Source organism: Dasypus novemcinctus, chromosome 2 (assembly GCF_030445035.2).
Source record: "Dasypus novemcinctus isolate mDasNov1 chromosome 2, mDasNov1.1.hap2, whole genome shotgun sequence".
Lineage (NCBI taxonomy): Eukaryota > Metazoa > Chordata > Mammalia > Cingulata > Dasypodidae > Dasypus > Dasypus novemcinctus.
This window is the reverse complement of record NC_080674.1, coordinates 5172298-5190284: the sequence shown is the minus strand read 5'-3', so window position 1 is coordinate 5190284 and position 17987 is coordinate 5172298. Positions and strand designations below refer to the sequence as shown.

General features: G+C 51.8%; 2 protein-coding genes across 7 annotated transcripts in view; one reads left to right on the top strand and one right to left on the bottom strand.

The window, feature by feature from the left end:
• SRD5A1 (steroid 5 alpha-reductase 1) overlaps window positions 1-14637 on the bottom strand; it is a 39256-nt gene extending 24619 nt beyond the window's left edge. The window contains exon 1 of one of the 3 annotated variants that reach the window (XR_009187834.2): window positions 14199-14529. Coding sequence is in view for 2 of the 3 variants with exons in the window: in XM_058306481.2 (XP_058162464.1) it covers window positions 14199-14479 (281 nt within the window). In the remaining variant the exon portion in view is untranslated. Of the gene's footprint in view, window positions 1-14198 lie in introns of all 3 variants that reach the window. The other 2 variants (XM_058306481.2, XM_058306491.1) reach the window with 2 other exon arrangements.
• The window catches only part of NSUN2 (NOP2/Sun RNA methyltransferase 2), a 37760-nt gene continuing 34367 nt past the window's right edge, over window positions 14595-17987 (top strand). For 3 of the 4 annotated variants that reach the window (XR_009187833.2, XM_058306458.2, XM_058306473.2), the window contains exons 1-3: window positions 14595-15029; window positions 15161-15318; window positions 15957-16061. Coding sequence is in view for 3 of the 4 variants with exons in the window: in XM_058306458.2 (XP_058162441.1) it covers window positions 14925-15029; window positions 15161-15318; window positions 15957-16061 (368 nt within the window). In the remaining variant the exon portion in view is untranslated. Of the gene's footprint in view, window positions 15030-15160; window positions 15332-15956; window positions 16062-17987 lie in introns of those variants that run through there. The other variant, XM_058306465.1, reaches the window with a different exon arrangement.

The following is a 17987-nucleotide window of genomic DNA, read 5'->3' as shown; positions in this document are numbered from 1 at the left end:
TAGTATATAGTAATAGTTGAGAACTTACAAAACAAACATGTGTAACCTCATACAGGGCTCTCATACCTCACCCTACCACCATTACCTTGATTTGTTGTGAAACATTTTTAACTAATGATTAAAGAGCATTCTCAAAATATTACTACTAACCAAAGTATTTTTCCCTTAACTCACCCTATTATTACTAGTTATTGTTATATCATTTATACATGAACACACATAAACAATAAGTGCACAGTTAAAGTTGTGAACTTACAAAGCGAACATGCATAACATCATACAGAGGTCCCATACGTCCACCCTCCACCAACACCTTGCATTGTTATGGGACATTTCTTACAAATTATGAGAGAATATTGTTAAAATCTTACTACTTACATTTGGTGTAATTTTCCCCCAACCCACCCTATTATTATTTTTAAAATATATTTTTATGACAGAGGTTGTAAACTTACAAAACAATCATGCACATGTGCAAAATTCCCATACAACACTTCTCTACTGACACACCACACCATGGTGGAACATTTGTTACAGATTATGAAATAATATCATCAGATTATTACCAGGTCCATAACATACATTTTGCACACTTTTCCCATACTCCACCATTATCAACAGAGTGCATCTTTGGCTTAGATGCATGACTATTACATTAGTACTGTTAAGCACAGTCCATAGGTCACTCCAGTTGTTTTTCCCATGCTTCTCCACATACCCAAAAATAGTGATGTATATTTGCTCTAGTTCACAAAGGACACTCTTGCATCTGTACCATCAACCACAATTCTCATTATCCACCTCTGGGTTTACTGTGCTATTGGTCCCTAGATTATTCTCTAGCTTTCTGTCTATTGACAAAAATAATCTTTTTTTGATGCTATTTTTGTTTATCATGCCAATGTCCAAGTAAGCAAAAGTGCAGGGGTTCTTTAGTAGTGATTTAATTGAGTTCTTTGCTCTTCAAAATGACCTTCAAAATATCTGATCCCCACCTCAGATCACCAAATTTAATTCTTATTATTCAAAGTTTCAACTCTCCATTCCATCCAAGTAAAGCTGAGGGTTCCTCTTCTCATACCACTTGCCCAAGGCATTTCCCTCTGATGAATGGGACCATGCTTTTCTCTTAGCCCTAGTCTCTTCCTCTTTTCAAACTCTTGCCATCTGCCAAGGAAGTGTGACGAGAGCCAGAAGTCCTTTTGCCAGTAGCCATGGGCGAGCTGGTCTGAAGCACTGCTGGTGAAGAATGAAGAGCCTAGCTAACTTCTAAAACCTCCAGAGGAGAACTGAGGTTGACTTTGGAGGGCCAGGCTAACTTGATCCTCCACCCTAAATCACCCAGAGCACTTCCTGACTCCAGCTCCTGCCACTGCTTGAGGGAGGAGAAGAGCTGAAATCAAGTGGTGAAATCTTGTTGGTTACTTCACTGCTCAGAGCTAAATCCTATCACAGATAGAACACATACAAATGATTTCAAGTTCCACTTATCTACCTTCCCAAATTTTCTAGGGACAAGGAGGCAATATGATCTTGGGGGTGGGGGAAGAGGGTGGGAGGGGACGTGGGCTCCAGAGTTATGAGTTGGAAAATCTAGGGGAAAATCATGTAAACTCTGGAAGCTAATCTGTAAAGTACGGAGAGGTGAGAAAACATTTTTAAAAGACCCCAAACAAAGTGCTTCAGAAGGTTTCTTTTCCTGTGTCTTCTTAGCGTAATTATCTTTAAATGCACAGACATTATTATTTATGATTTGACAAAGCCCCAAGCATTTGTCCAAGCAAGAAAGAACAATTAGCAATCTTATTCATCATTCTGAAAGTTACATAATTAATTAAGGTCCTCAGTTTTTACGAGAAATGTCACCACATCAGAAAGTGGTCTGGTTACCTCAAATGAAGAGCAAGACCTGTGAAACCACACTTAGAAAATACAAGTTTATTTTTCTAGTGATGTTTGACTAATGTAGTTAACTCTTCTGGTTTTCAAACCTAATCTTCAAATTTAGCTTTAGACAGAGAAGTAGACAGAAATACAGCCTTTGAAGATGGTAAGTATGTAACTTATGAAGAGCTGTCTGTGCAACAAGGTGTAATGTTGATGCCAATAGGCAAAATGGCCAAGCCATTTGGCAGGAGTCTTTATATTTCAACATATGCTGGGTTCTGAGTAACAAATAACAAGCAGTGCTGTGCCCATTGAAGAAATTTACAAAATAGTTCCTGGGTGTACGAAAACTTAAAAAGGAGAAAAGAGCAATCACTGCAAATACAAATGGGTATTAGAATCATACAGAAGCTTTCAAAGTGCACCAGTGCCCAGGTCCCATACCCAGAGATTCTGATTTAATTGGTCTAGTGGTGGAACCAAGACACTGGGATGTGTAAAGCTCCCCAGTAGAGGATACAGCTGCTCAAGTTCTGAGTACTCTAGTCTCATCTGGGTTTCTAACAACTTTTTATTCCATTTTTCTTTATTGAAGAAGTTGGGCATTTGTAGAAGAGTCATGCATGAGACACGAGTCCTGTACACCACCCAACAATCAACTCCTTGTCTAGGATGGAACATTTATTATGATTGACGACAGAACATTTTTGTAGAGTTGTATCACTGGACCACATATGATGTGTTAACACTTATAGTCAAAACTGAGGACCTGGAATTTAAAAACTGGGGCCCATGGTTTAACTTAGGGTTCACTGTGTAGTGTAGTTCCATGGATTTGTTTTTTCAAATTTTTATTGTGACATACATACAATCGGACACTTCCCCCTTTTGATCAGGTTCAGATATACATATTTGGGTGCTGTTAATTATGTGTACAACGCTATGAGATGGGGGCTGGGCCCTGGCAGGAGGGCGGGGCAGTGGACACAGTCTGTTCCTGTGCGTTCCAAAGAAGTGGGCGGGGGTCTTGGAGCCAGTGGCTAACGACAGCGCTCTCAAGGGTCCTGGAAGAGGTGGGGAAGCAGGGGCCTTCTTCCCAGGAGCTCTGCTCCCCAGGCAGAGCCCCCTGGCAGGAGGGCAACCTTCTCAGAATCCACGCGTTCGGCCTGGTAGAGCCTGCCCCAAGTGCGCCAGTGGGGCTGCTGTGTCCATACACCCCCCACTCCTGGAGTGTCTGAACTGCTTCCCATCACATCCACATCTGCCCCCCAAGTGTTCCCTGAACATCAGAGCACAGGTGCCACCCGCCCCCCAACACACAAATCCAATCTACGGAAATTTGGGACTACCAAACAGATTGCTTTGGAGGCGATTATTCAACTTCACTAAAAGAGAATGGAAAACATGCCAGACTATAATCAGAAAACCTGGGTTCTAGTCTTGTGTTGGATAAAATCTAACACACTTTCTAAGTTGTCGAAAGATGTCTCATCACTTAGAACCTTGAAGTTGCTCATACTTATAAACCTACCGGAAGACGAGAATTCATGAAATAGTTATAAACAAAGCGAAGCCCGTGGAAATGAAGAACAAGAAAGCTGAATATAATCCCCCTCCCCTCCTTGAGAAGATCCTTCTCAGTGGTGATGAATTTTCACTAACACATACTCTCACTCCCGAATGGGTTTTTTGAACAAAAGCACACACATTTAAGGGGAATGACTAAAGCTCAGCCTGTGCCCATAAAATTAAACAGAACCTGCTGGCCAGTGGAGAGATTCAGCCCCAGCCCACGTCCCAGAGAGTCCTTTGGGTGTTGCACCCACATCTCCCTGTCTTTCCTTCCAGGGTCTGTGTGACTTGCCACAAAGATGAAAGACGTTGTTGATGTGGGGGGTGGGGGGTGGGGTATATGGGAACCTCTTACATTTTTTAATGTAACAATTTTTTGTGATCTATATACCTTAAAAAAAAGGCAATAAAAAAAAGATAATAATCTGAAATGTTCACAAGTTAAGCAAAACTCTATTATTTGCCTGGACTTCCTCTAACAAATTGTAATTTTACTATCAACTCTCTAAATCCCTGTCCGGTTTTTACCTCCCTTTTGTTTCTTGAATACAGAGGCTGTCACCAATATTATACAAACGTATCCAAAATTTGGAATCAAAACTGTAATTTGTTTGATATGTTTGATATATAGGAAAATATTCATATCATTATAATATTTAAATATCTCAATTAATATGTACAGTTTACAGAAGAAACAGTCTCAAAAAGTCACATATATTTTCAAAGATAAGCAACTAAAACTGCTTTGGCTCAACCTAAGTTTGAATTATTAAAAGCTGCACATTCCTTCCAAAAAAAAAAAAAGAAGCTTTGAGTGGTGCACTCTCCCAGTCACAGGTGAGGGAATGAGTGAAGAAATCATCAGGCGTGTCCTCATTTATTCCTTCCTCTAGAGGCAAATGCACTGGAGAGGTGGTGGGAGAGGGTCGCTGGTCAAGTGTAGAGATACGCCCCGTCAAGCCCACAATTTGTAGACGAAAAGCATTCTGTCAAGTAAACTTAGTTGTTCTTTTGGAACTCAGGTCCACCATGATTTCCTGCCCTGTCCACACTTGTTTGACTCAGTCCTGTCTTAGGGGGTCACCATTCAGGTTATTCTTTATTTGCTGCCAACACCCTAGAGCCTTCTCTTCCTGGCACTGCACCCTGGGTGGCTGTGTTTGGGAACCGCATCATCCCCTTTTCTTGCCAGCTCTCTGTGTTTGAGTTTGGCCAACAGAAGTACAAGCAGAAGATCAAAGCACAGGAGGAGCTAGAGGCAAGGGCTTCTTCCCTGCTCCTTCCCTGCTTCAGTAGAATCTCGCAGTAGCCGCGACCTTCCGCGTGCAGCTACAGCTCACACTGGACTCTGGCAGCAGCATTTCCTTCCCCTTTCCCTGCAAACCAAGGGATGACCATGGCTTCCCCTGCTGCTAGTCTCTTCATACCTCAACATCCTTTTTCACTCCCTTAACCATGCCCTCACCTCCATCAGTAGATCCTTCATCAGGGAATGTTCATTTGAATCACCTAGGTTATTCTGCTATTACTGAGACTTTGGCTGAGCTGTGCTTTACAAAGGTAGTGCAATGAATGCACTTAAAGACCCATAAAAGTTTCATTCATTTTTGTCAAAAGATGATTACATAATTTGTAGCAAAATACAAATGACCAACAAGGAAAAAAAGAATGATCATCATCATTAGCCATTAGGGAAATGCAAATCAAAAGTGCAACAGGATTCCTTTTCACACCTCGTAGAATGGCTAGTGTTTAAAAAAAAGTAAAATAACAAGTGTTGGAGTAGATATGGAGGAATAGGGACACTCGTTCATTGCTGGTGGGAATGCAAAAGGGTGCAGCCACTGTAGAAAACACTTCCAGAAAGCTAAATACAGAATTAAAATTTGACCTGACAGTACCATTTCTAGGTATATACTCAAAATAACTGAACGCAGGGACTTGAACAGATATTTACACACTGATGCTCACAGCAGCATTATTCACAATTGCCAAAGGATGGCAGTCACCCAAGTATTCATCAACCGATGGATAAACACAGTGCAGTAGATACATACCTTGCGATATTATGCAGCTGTAGAAAGGAATGAAGTTGTTATACATGGTACAATATCAATGAACCTTATAGACATCATGTCTGTGATGGTTAGGCTATTGTATCAACTTGGCCAGGTAATTGTGCCCAGTTGTTTGGTCCAGCAAGCACTGGGCTGACTGTAATACAAGGGCATTTATGGACTTTCATCACCATTGACTTTACTGCAATGGTAAATCATAGATAGCTGGCTACAATTACATCAGTCAGGGAGATTGCCATCAGCAATAAATGATGCTTAACCCAATCAGTCAAGTCCCTTAAAAGGGGACGTGATTCCAGCATTGAAAGAGAATTTCCCAGCTCATCTTTGGATAGCCAACATCTCCCAGAACTCATCAAGAATCTTCACTGGACTTTCATCAGAGCTCTGATTGCAGCCTGCCTGCGGAACTGGACTTGTGCATCCCCACGGCTGCATGAGAGACTCTGATAAATCTTACTATCAACAGATGTCCCTTGTTGATTGTTTCCCTAGAGAACCCTGACCAACACAACGTCAAAGGAAATAAGCCACACATGACAGGACAAATATTGTATGATCTCACTTCATGAAACAATCAGAACACCCAAATTCATAAAGCCAGATGCCGGAATACGGGTCACCAGAGGCCAGGGTGAGAGCGGGGAGTGGGGAGTTAATGCTTAATGCATGCAGAATTTCTGTTCGGGGTGATGGAAAAGTTTTGGTAATGGATGGTGTGAAGGGTAGCAGAATATTGTGAATATAATTAACGGTACTGAATTGTAGCCTTGAGTGTGGTTAAAAGAGGAACTTTCAGGATGCATATGTTACCAGTATAAAAAGATTATTAAAAAAAAAAAAAAAGAACTGTGGAACAGTGAAACTTAAGGTAGCTATGGCCTGTGGTTAACGGTGTAATTATAAACACATTGCTTTATCCGTCCTACTAAAGGTACCGCACGAACGCGAAGTGTTGATGGTAGGGAAAGCGCCGGTGTGAGGGTGTGTGCTGGAAGCCTGTACTTTCTGAATGCTTTTTCAGTAAACATACAACTTCTCTAAAAAATAGAAAAGTCGTGCCTGGAGGAATACAAAGCTGTGTCCTGACTCTCCCCTTGGCTCCAATCTAATAAACTCCCAGGAGAAAATTCCCTTTGTGAACTTGGCAGCCGAGCCCCTGCGCGGCTCCCCGCCGCCCCTGGACAGATCCCGCCGCCCCTGGACAGATCCCGCCGCCCCGCGCAGCTCCCGCGGCCCCTGGACAGCTCCCGCGGCCCCTGCGCAGCTCCCCGCGGCCCCTGCGCAGCTCCCCGCGGCCCCTGCGCAGCTCCCCGCGGCCCCTGCGCAGCTCCCGCCGCCCCTGCGCAGCTCCCGCCGCCCCTGCGCAGCTCCCCGCCGCCCCTGCGCAGCTCCCCGCCGCCCCTGCGCAGCTCCCGCGGCCCCTGGAAAGCTCCCGCGGCCCCTGGACAGCTCCCGCCGCCCCTGCGCAGCTCCCGCGGCCCCTGGACAGCTCCCGCGGCCCCTGGACAGCTCCCGCGGCCCCTGGACAGCTCCCGCCGCCCCGCGCAGCTCCCGCGGCCCCTGGACAGCTCCCGCCGCCCCTGGACAGCTCCCCGCGGCCCCTGGACAGCTCCCCGCGGGCTGCTCAGCGGACCTGGCGCTGGGGAGAGGGGAGAGGTGAGCGGGAGAGGGGAGAGGGGAGAAGGCAGCGGGAAGAGGGAGCCTCTCCCAGGAACCTCACAGGGGGAGCATCACCCCGTAATCGCTCTGGCCCTCTGCAGGCCCCTCCAGACACGGCTCATGGGAGATGAGGTGTGTGTGGGATGGTCCCTCTCACGGGTGTTAAACACCCCGCGCTAGTCCATTTAGACTGTGATGCGTAGCAGTGTGGGGCTAGCCGGGGACCCTCAGGTAGGGGGCCGCTGGCACCGAGCACCCGCCTCCCCGCAGGTCTAGACGCTCGCAGGCCCTGTCGACACATATCGCCGACGGCCTGGGACACGAGGCGCGCTGGCAAGCGGTTGTGGGAGAAGGGCCAGGGGCGTTGGATGGGGGGGTAAGGGCTTCTCTGCCTGAAGACCCCCAGCGGGTGGCTGAGAAGGCTCAGAGCATCAAGCAAAGCGAACTGACAACCCAGCACGCAGGTCATCTGGGGAGGTTGTCAATTTTAAGGGCAAGGCCAGCGCCTAACAAGCACCCAGGAAGCCAAGCAACTGTCCCAAGGCACACAGGTCCCCAAGGCTGTCCCCAAAGGGCTGCAGCGGTGTGCGGAAGGTGGCAAGCGGGGGTGTTCCTAAAGGGCCTGCAGTGTTTCTCCAACTAGTCACACCGGCAGGACTAATTTCCTCCTTTGAAGCCCACACACTGGGCGTAACCCAGTGGGGAAAAGCATTCTTTTAAAAGGGTCAAATGAATGCACGCTCTGGGCAAGGCTCTTCTTTAAAACCTTTAAAATAAGGTTTGTTCTGCTCTATTCTGGAAACAACTTCCAAGCCTCCTCGCCTCACCTAGCAAATGACAAGAATTATCTCTTAAAAATATCGTCCCAACAAGCTGGGATTAACTATAGTACCCCGGTTTCCTTGCCATGATAAATTAGCATTCAGTAAATGATATGACTCTCAAAAGAAAAAAATATATATAAGGGGCAGAATCGTCCAGGTCAACCTATATCATGCTGTACCTCCAGGGTTGGGAACAAGGAATTATCTGCTTTGATGATTTGGGATTACTTTAGACAATGGGGGCTTTGATCATGTTTGCATGTTTAAAACTAAGAGTGACGGTGAATTTGAAAGCCAGTTTGATGACTTGTTCCTCAACCATTTGACAGCATGGAAATCTACAGCTCTGCTGAGCTCTCAGTCCCGCCCTTCTCCTCTGCGAAACACTCTTGCATCCATAACTAAATTGCATAGATTCCTACAAAGATAGAGTGATGCACTTCTCCCTTTCCAGACAATGTTACAGTCCAAACGAGCATTTCACAGAGTACGCCCCTTCTCCAGCGCCATCAGGTGATGACACATTGCAGGGTGTGCCTGGAGCCAGGCTCTCGCTAGGAATCCCTTAAAAGACCTGAACAGAGGACACGATGGAATCAGAAGCGGGCACAATTCCTGGAGGGACCGCAGCAGGGATCATGGCAGTTTGGAGCTGGCGGAGGGCAACCAGGAGGCCGTCAGAGGCCGTTCGACCTCCCGCCCTCGGCCCCTGGGGCTCGAGCTACACTTGGACACTGCTAGATGGACTAACAGATAACTACAGAATCCAGGAGATCATTCACCGCTGAGAGCTGGAAGGGAAAAGCCCACGCGCCAAGGTTGCCTGCTCAACAAGAGGGGAAGTGGTAGAACGGGTTAGGGAGCTCAGCAGGGCAGGTGGCTCTGAGCTGACATGGGCCAGGACAGCCAGCCACAGCAGATTTCTAGCCACGCAGTGTCTGGAGATGAGAGCAGGAAAAGAGCGGGCGAGGAAGTCCGGCTCAGAGGATGGGCTTGGCGAGGGTGCCAGCCTAGGAAGAGAAACAAGGGGGGGCCAGAAAGATGGCTGGGACAAGAGCCAAGTGCCGTGCCCAGGTTGAACATTGCTGGAGGAGGAGGAAGAGAAGGGGCGTCCAGAGCCACCAAGTGCACAGGGCAGCCGGGAGCGTGGCGCGGGGCAGCTGCAGGGGCGAGGAGAAGAGGCTGGCGAGCGCGGTGGTCTTGGGTCATGCGCTGCGCTGCGCTGCAGGAGCTCAGGGGCTCACGGGTGGCCTGGAAGGGCAACGTACTTCCTGTCCAGGCTGCTTTACCCAAAAGCCGCCGCGATCCCCCACTCCATCCTTTGGTCCTCGGTTCCTTAAGGGAAAACCTCTGTCTGTAGTCTCAGTTATCAGTACAGTGCCTGGCACAGAAATCCGCCCTCAGGAAGGGCTGGCTGAAGGAATGGTATGATGCAGGCTTCCTGTACGGGGAGAGGCAAACCAGCCCTGCCCCTGCCTGCCCTCCCCGGCCGGGCTAGCTGCCTATCTGTGTTCTTCCCTTTAGCGCCAGGCTTTTCTGGGCAGGCTTGGGGGTTCTTGCCTCCCTCTTAGCCCACTGGCACTTGGAAACACCTCCATCGGGTCTCGGGGCTCACCGTTCCTTCAGGAAGGCTAACAGTCCCCCACTCCCCCAGGGCCAAGCCTCCCTCCTCTCCCGCCTCACCGGTTCACACCCACTGAACCTGCCGAGGTCTGCAGGTTCTCCCCCCCACCCCCCTGCCCCGCCCCGGTCAAGGTCTCTCCAGGGCACCCTGGCTTGTGTTCCCGCGCTGCCGCTGTGACAGCCTTCCCCCTTCCTCATGCTTGGGGACTTCGCAGTGCCCAGTGCCAAGAACTGGCTCAACTGATATTTACTGGATCGGCTGGGCCGGCTTATAAAAAGCGCTGTTCTCTTCCAAGGGCTCACTGAGTGAGGTCGAGTGACTGTTGAATAAATTAGGTGCTTGCGCAGAACGGAAAATGGTTATCTTTTGTGTTTGGAAAAAGTAAACGTCACCAAGCCACACCGGCCAGGTGTGCGGTACATAAACAACTTAAAAAAAAATAGCCAGGCAGTTTAGAAAAATTGCACCCAACCCAGCAAATCCCCTTGGGGCAAAGTTTGCCATGCCCCTGGTCTAGAAATCAGGAGCTGTAGCCCCTGTGCTGTCGTCTGCCAGCACCGGTGCCCCAGGGGCCTTGTCGGCCCGAGGCGACCATGGCAAGTTGCCGCTCTAGAGGTGGCTGTCGTCCTTTGCGAGAGCTGAGCTCAGTCTTCCAGTGGAGGCGGCCTGGACGTTCGCTGCGCGGTCCCTTTGTGCACAGTGGGGTTCTGCACTGGCGCTCCAGATGGGCAGCTGTGGGAGTGTGTGAGTCACACGAGCACGCGTGCATGGACGCCAGGTGCCCGGCCCGGGCAAGGCACTGAGCCTTCTGCAGAGCCATCTTTCCTTAGCCTGTGTGCCACTCCGCCAGCCGGCAACCTTCCTTATGCCACACACACAGGGAAACCGGGGCACAGGGCAGCTCCCTCCCTGACCCAGGCCGTGAGTGATGAGTGACGGGGCTGGGGTAGCACTAAGCAGCCTGACCCACTCCAGAGCCGTCAGAGAAGCAGACAGACAGACAGAGGTCCTGGCGTACTCATGGAGAAGGTCTGCTACGCCGGGGGCCGTCTGGCTCTGTCCCAGGCTAGGTAACTTTAGCCGGGGCCTGAAGTTAAGGTGATACTCCCGAACAGACACATGGCACTTGCATGCCTTCGCGGGACGTTGAATTCGTCACCTGTCTAAAGCAGATGAGGTGACCTGTGTGCAGAGGGAACGCAGATAGAACTAGGGCTTTTAGTCTGCTAAAGGTGCTGAAAGCAACACACCAGAAACAGGCTGGCTTGACAGTGGGCTTTTATTAGCATACAAGCCTACAGTTCCGAGGCCCTGAAAGTGTTCCAAGCGTGGCGCCATCAAGGCGAGGAAGACGGGCTGCCGGCGATGCTGGGCTCCTCTGCCACGTGGCAAGGCACAAGGCAGCGTCTGCTGGGCTCTCCCTTCTCTTCTGGCTTTAATGCTTTCAGCTTCTGGCTTCCGTGGCTTTCTCTCTTCTCTCTCTGAATTACATTCTTGTTTAAAGGGCTCCAGTAACCACACGTCTTAACAGATGTTACCTAATCAAAAGGCCCCACTCCTAATAGGCATATATCCCAGGAGTGGATGAGCTTTCAGAACACACTTTTCTGGGGGCCATCCAGCTTCAAACCTTCACACCAGGAGTCAGGTAAGGAGCTGGTGTCCAGGTATGGATCACATATGGAGACCTGCCCTGGGTCTCTGGCACTGTTTCAGGATGGGCAATGCAGAGCCTGCCCCCATGGAGCCTTCTCCCCCGCGGGACTTAAGGTAGCAGGAGAGAGAAGAGGCTTCCAGGCACACCTGCACTCACGAGCCTTCCTTCCTTCCTCCATCTCCACGAAGAGGTACGCATCAAGGCACTGGAGCTCAGGAGGCTGAGTGCCTGCCCCTGCTCACACCACAAGAGCCCACTCCCCTTGCATGGGCAGCTTTTTGGACTCTGAATAAAGTCTGTTAAATGTTGATTTTAAGCTTTTGTTCCATTAGGCAGGGAAGAGCCCAAGGACACTGGCTGCAGGTCCCTGAGCTGGAGAGAGCCCAACTTCTCAGGGATCTGCAGATTTCAGACTGCTGTCGAGTCTTTAAAATTTTACCATGTCTGTAAAGGTAAGGAAAGTTCTGGGGCTCCTTGTGTAATGATTACTTCCCTGAAAGTGATTAATTCAAATGCATCCTGTCAAGTACTGTCAAGAAAAAATGACAGGGAAGTGGACTTGGCCCAGTGGTTAGGGCATCCGTCTACTACATGGAAGGTCAGTGGTTCCAACCCCGGGCCTCCTTGACCGGTGTGGAACTGGCTCACACGCAGTGCTGATGCGCACAAGAAGTGCCCTGCCACGCAGGGGTGTCCCCCGCATAAGGGAGCCCCATGTGCAAGGACTGCACACCGTAAGGGGAGCTGCCCAGCATGAAAGAAAGTGCAGCCTGCCCAGGAATGGCGCCACACACACGGAGAGCTGATGCAGCGAGATGGCACAGCAAAGCGAAACGCAGATTCCCATGCTGCTAACAACAACAGAAGCAGACAAAAAAGAACACCCAGCAAATGAAACACAGAGAACAAACAACTGGGGTGGGGGGCGGGGGAAGGGGAGAGAAATAAAAAACAAATAAATATTTTCTTAAAAAAGAAGAAATGACAAAATAGCCAGGAAGCCAGGTGTCTAAGTTGCAGCCAGTTGCCTTGGCTAGGGGAAAACAGCTCCAACCCTGAGTGTGACGGGATAAAGGTGAGAAGAATCACCTTCAAGAAGTGCTGGATGCCAGGGGCTGCTGGTTTAACCCTCAGACACTGCAGAGCACTTTGTATCCACCCCCACACCCCTTCTTAGAGTTGGCTCTATGGCATGGGAGTCAGCAGGGAGAGGAGATAGGGGCGATAACTTCAGAGAGAAGGTACCGGTAGGGGTGGTGGTGATGGAGGGGGTAGGTAATTCAGGGGGGTGGTAGCTGGACGGCAGGGGTTAAATGCAGGAGAGGAAGGGGCTGGGGTGTGCAGGGTCCCTGGGGGATCTGAGGAGGATCTGAGGAGTAACTGCGTGGAGAGGGCTCCAGGGACGGGGGACACGGGCAGAGGGCCTGGGGATTGCAGGGGGAAGGTGCTGAGATGGGGGTCAGGGATCGCAGGAGTGGGGTGGTGGTGGTGTGGGGGTGCACAGGAGAGGGCACTGCGCCGTAGGCAGCGTGCGGGTGTCTGGGGTCACGGGGAGACGGTGCCAGGGGGTAGGGAGCAGGATTGCTTAACTGCAGGCACAGAGCAGAGTCCAGAAATCACAGTAATTGGGCGCCAGGGATCCAGGGATGGGGCGCCGGGGGCGGAGTGGGGGACCGCAGGGAGAGGGTACGGGGGTCGGGGATGCGGTGACGGGCATCGGGGAAGCAGGGCGCGTGCGGGGGCGGCGGGGCGCCGGGGAAGGAGGGCGCGTGCGGGGGCGGCGGGGCGGGGCGCCGGGGAAGGAGGGCGCGTGCGGGGGCGGCGGGGCGGGGCGCCGGGGAAGCAGGGCGCGTGCGGGGGCGGCGGGGCGCCGGGGAAGCAGGGCGCGTGCGGGGGCGGCGGGGCGCCGGGGAAGCAGGGCGCGTGCGGGGGCGGCGGGGCGCCGGGGAAGCAGGGCGCGTGCGGGGGCGGCGGGGCGCCGGGGAAGGAGGGCGCGTGCGGGGGCGGCGGGGCGCCGGGGAAGGAGGGCGCGTGCGGGGGCGGCGGGGCGCCGGGGAAGGAGGGCGCGTGCGGGGGCGGCGGGGCGCCGGGGAAGGAGGGCGCGTGCGGGGGCGGCGGGGCGCCGGGGAAGCAGGGCGCGTGCGGGGGCGGCGGGGCGGGGCGCCGGGGAAGCAGGGCGCGTGCGGGGGCGGCGGGGCGGGGCGCCGGGGAAGCAGGGCGCGTGCGGGGGCGGCGGGGCGGGGCACCGGGGAAGGAGGGCGCGTGCGGGGGCGGCGGGGCGCCGGGGAAGCAGGGCGGGGCGGGGCGCCGGGGAAGGAGGGCGCGTGCGGGGGTGGCGGGGCGGGGCGCCGGGGAAGCAGGGCGCGTGCGGGGGCGGCGGGGCGCCGGGGAAGCAGGGCGCGTGCGGGGGCGGCGGGGCGCCGGGGAAGGAGGGCGCGTGCGGGGGCGGCGGGGCGCCGGGGAAGGAGGGCGCGTGCGGGGGCGGCGGGGCGCCGGGGAAGGAGGGCGCGTGCGGGGGCGGCGGGGCGCCGGGGAAGGAGGGCGCGTGCGGGGCGGCGGGGCGGGGCGCCGGGGAAGCAGGGCGCGTGCGGGCGCGGCGGGGCGCCGGGGAAGCAGGGCGCGTGCGGGCGCGGCGGGGCGCCGGGGAAGCAGGGCGCGTGCGGGCGCGGCGGGGCGCCGGGGAAGCAGGGCGCGTGCGGGCGCGGCGGGGAGGCGGCGGTACCGGTGCACGTAGTGCAGCAGGAACACGGCCAGCAGCGTGCGGTTGGGCGCGCGGCGCAGGCGCTCGGCGGGTCGGGGCGGCGGTACCTGTGCACGTAGTGCAGCAGGAACACGGCCAGCAGCGTGCGGTTGGGCGCGCGGCGCAGGCGCTCGGCGGGTCGGGGCGGCGGTACCTGTGCGCGTAGTGCAGCAGGAACATGGCCAGCAGCGTGCGGTTGGGCGCGCGGCGCAGGCGCTCTGCGGGCGCGCGGGCGCACACGAGCAGCGGCACGGCCAGCGAGGGCAGCTCCTGCAGCGCCCAGGCGCAGCGCGCGGGCACCGGCCAGGCGTCGCGCGGCGGCGAGTAGCGGCCGTAGGAGGTGCCGAAGGCGCGGAGCAGCAGCAGGCAGAGCACGGCCAGCGCGCCCAGGAGGCAGGCCAGCGCGTCCAGCAGCCGCGGCTCCTCCAGCTCCATGGTCGGCACGCGCGCGCGAAGCCGCTGCCGGCGGCGGCGCCTTAAAGGACGCGGCGGGGGCGGGGCCTCGGGGGCGGGGCCTGCGAGCCAAGCCCGCCCCCGCCCGAGCCGCCGGCCGGGCTCGCCCCCTCCTCCTCACTTCCCGGCTCTGCGCACGCGCCGACGCTCGGGCTGTCCGCGGCGCTGCCTGAGCCCGCGTGAAGACCCCTTCGGGGCCTCTCTGTGGGGCCGCTTTCTCTCTGTTGACTGTGTTGCCCTGCTCGATATTTCTCCGGGACGACGGGCTGTGTTGCCTTTTACTTGTTCTTTAGGACCCGGGCAGGCGCACCCGAGGGCCAGGCCCGGATGCGTGCGGGGCCTTGACTCCTGGCCCGGAAGTCGCGCGTGGACGGTGGCGACAGTGGCGGGCTGGGGTCTGCGGGCCGCGTGGGCAGCTGCGCGCGCCATGGGGCGGCGGTCGCGGATCCGGCGGCTCCAGCAGCAGCAGCAGCGGCGGCGGCCCGAGGGCGCAGAAGACGCCGCCGAGGGCGACGGGAAGCGTCACAGTGCGGTAGGAGCCGGTGCGCGGCGGCGGGCGGATCCCGCAGCCCGCGTGGGCCATCCCGACCCCCGAGGCCTGCGGGGCGGCAGCCAGGGCGGCTCTTCCAGAGCTTGGGGGTTGACGCTCCTTGCCTTTTTCAGGGCTGGGAAGGCGGATACCCCGAGATCGTCAAGGAGAATAAACTGTTTGAGCACTACTACCAGGAACTGAAGATCGTGCCTGAGGGCGAGTGGGAACAGTTCATGGAAGCGCTTAGGGAGCCCCTCCCGGCCACTTTAAGGATTACGGGCTACAAAAGGTGTGATGCCCGAGTGCGTTTCATTGGGAGTTGGGACTGCTGTAATCAGGTGGGAAAAAAAAGAGCGGGGGAAGGGGTGGTTTCCCAGAGACGTGTTATAGATTTCAGTGTTGTGGATACTAAATTATGTAAACATTGAGGAGGGAGCACAAGTCCAACAGGATCTGTGAAGGAGGTACTCTGCCTAAAATTGCAAGTGGGAGTCTCAGAAGAAGAATAACAATCCATTCTGAGAAGGGTTTGGCTCCTGGGGATTGGTGAGCTGATGACATTAGCTCTTGGGAACTTAATGAGAGTTTGTGACATTCCAAATTGGCGTAAATCTTGTTTCTCTCCATCTTGTAAGATCTTTGTCTTTGCATCTTTCCAAGGTGGGTTGAAAGTAAAATTGAAATTGCAATTCTTTAGGCAGGAAGGAAACAATAGTACTGCATTTAGCTTATCACTTTTTAGCATGCAAACAATAAGGATTGTTTTAATTTTAAGGGATGAAGTAAAATGGCAGTGACTAAAGGGTATCTTTTTTCCATGCTAAGTTGGTTTTACCTTTAAGGCACATATAATCTTAAAAAACATACCATATAATGTACTAAATTTAGCTGGTCATGTTATTTTGAAATGTGCTTATTTTTCATTAGCCACGCAAAAGAGATCCTCCACTGTTTAAAAGACAAGTATTTCAAGGAATTGGAGGACCTGGAAGTGGATGGTCAGAAAGTTGAAGTTCCACAGCCCCTGAGTTGGTAGGTAAAACAAGGCTTGGCCATCACTGACATCTCTTTGGGACTTGAATCTTCAATCTTTGTCCACTCAAGTGTGTTTCTTGGTGATGCATTTGCGATTAGTGAGCAAGAGTTAGCCTGAGTATACTATCTAGATATCTTAATGTTCTTCTACTCAGCGCCTTTATCAATGTTACATTGGTGTGCACATTTTCTTGTATGATTTGCAGCTTTCTGTATTTGAGTCCTTCGGGTAATTTTTTCCACTAGATCCACCCCCCCTTCCTTCTTTTATGGCACCACTTCCACCATTTCTATTTAAAATTGTTGTTTCCTTACATCAAAATTCTTGCAGAGTGGCTTCTTTCTACAGGGAAAGGACAGATCTAGCCACAATCTGCTCCCAAGTTATCTTCCTGTATTCCCTAACACAGTCTACTATAGCTGATTGAGTCTTCTCAATCAGGCACATTCCTGCTTCTGAGTTATTTTCAGAGCCAGCCCATTTTTTTTTTTAACCTGTTCTGGAGACTCAGTGTTTTTCATGGCCTAGGTTAGGTCTCATTTGTGTGAAGGGGATCCCTTGTCCCATACCTGACCAGGCTGTCAGACACAAACTAAATGTGCCAAGCCCCCAGTTGATGTGTGAATATAAAAGTCACTAAAACTGATTGTTATAGGTCCACATTTTAGCTAATCAATTTGGAGGCACTGAGAGTTCTCACAAGAGAAAAAAATAACTGCTTTTCTTTTTCAAAGGTCGCCATAAAAATTATGAAATAAGCAAGCATTTCCTGGGGTTTTGACTGTTGAGGTTCATAGTGTGGTTTCTACTGTTTAGATGCCCTTCAGTGAGCACCAGCCAAGGCCAGGTTTTCATTACTCTGCGACTTGATTTGCTTGTTTTTTGTTTCTGGGATACAAGAATAAATCTGCAATTTTCTGCAAAAAAAAAAAAAAATCATAGTTTTTTTGTTGTCTTGTTTTAATTAAGCATTTTAGTCCAATTTAAAAATCTTCAGAATTACAGGGACACATACAACTCAGGCTGTTGATTTTCATTAATTGCACATGCCCTGTTCTGAGGTCAGTGGAGAGGGAAGGTGCTTTTTCTGTGCTCTCTGCTGGTGTATAAGGTAGCAGTACATGTCTAAGCTTTTTTTCTCTCATAGTAACTAAATTATGGACTTACCTCCTCTTGAGTGCCTCTGTTAGAAGATTTGACTGATGTGCTGATGCTGTTCATTATAGTCTCACAACGGTAGCTCATGCCCAACTTGAAGTTAGAGGCCATCTGGTATTTTCAGAAGCAAGTTTAATAAGATTGCTGTTGTGCATTTTTAAAATTGAAGTTCATTATGCATACGTGAATATCCATAAACAGTAAAAGTTGCAAACTTACAAAACAAACATGCATGTCACCAACACCTTACTCTGTTGGGAAACATTTGTTACAAACGATGAAAGAGCATCTCAAAACATTACTGTTCACTGTAGCCAATAGCTTATATATGGTGTATTGTTCCCCCAACCCACCTTCTTAACGATACACTGTATTACTATTATATACTTGTTATGGTTTAGGTTTAAGAGAGAATGTTCTCTGTCCTCATGTTTGTTTTGTTAACTGCAGTATTCATTGTGTTATTCAGTCCCATGCTTTGTACAGTCCATTCAGAGTGTACTTTGAGTGGCTCTCATTTTCATCAGAGTTGGGCTGTCATCATCTCAGTCAATTATAGAACGTTTTCATTACTCCAAAAGGAAAATCCCATGCCCCTATATACTCTCCTATTGTCGTCCCTTAAAATTGATGTATCTTTGCCATTGCTACAAAAATATTGCAATATTATTAACTATTGTCTGTAAGTTACATCATTTGTAATTTTCCTGTGTGTCACCACATTCTTAACACTTTGTAAAAGAACCTTTTTATGCTATTAACCA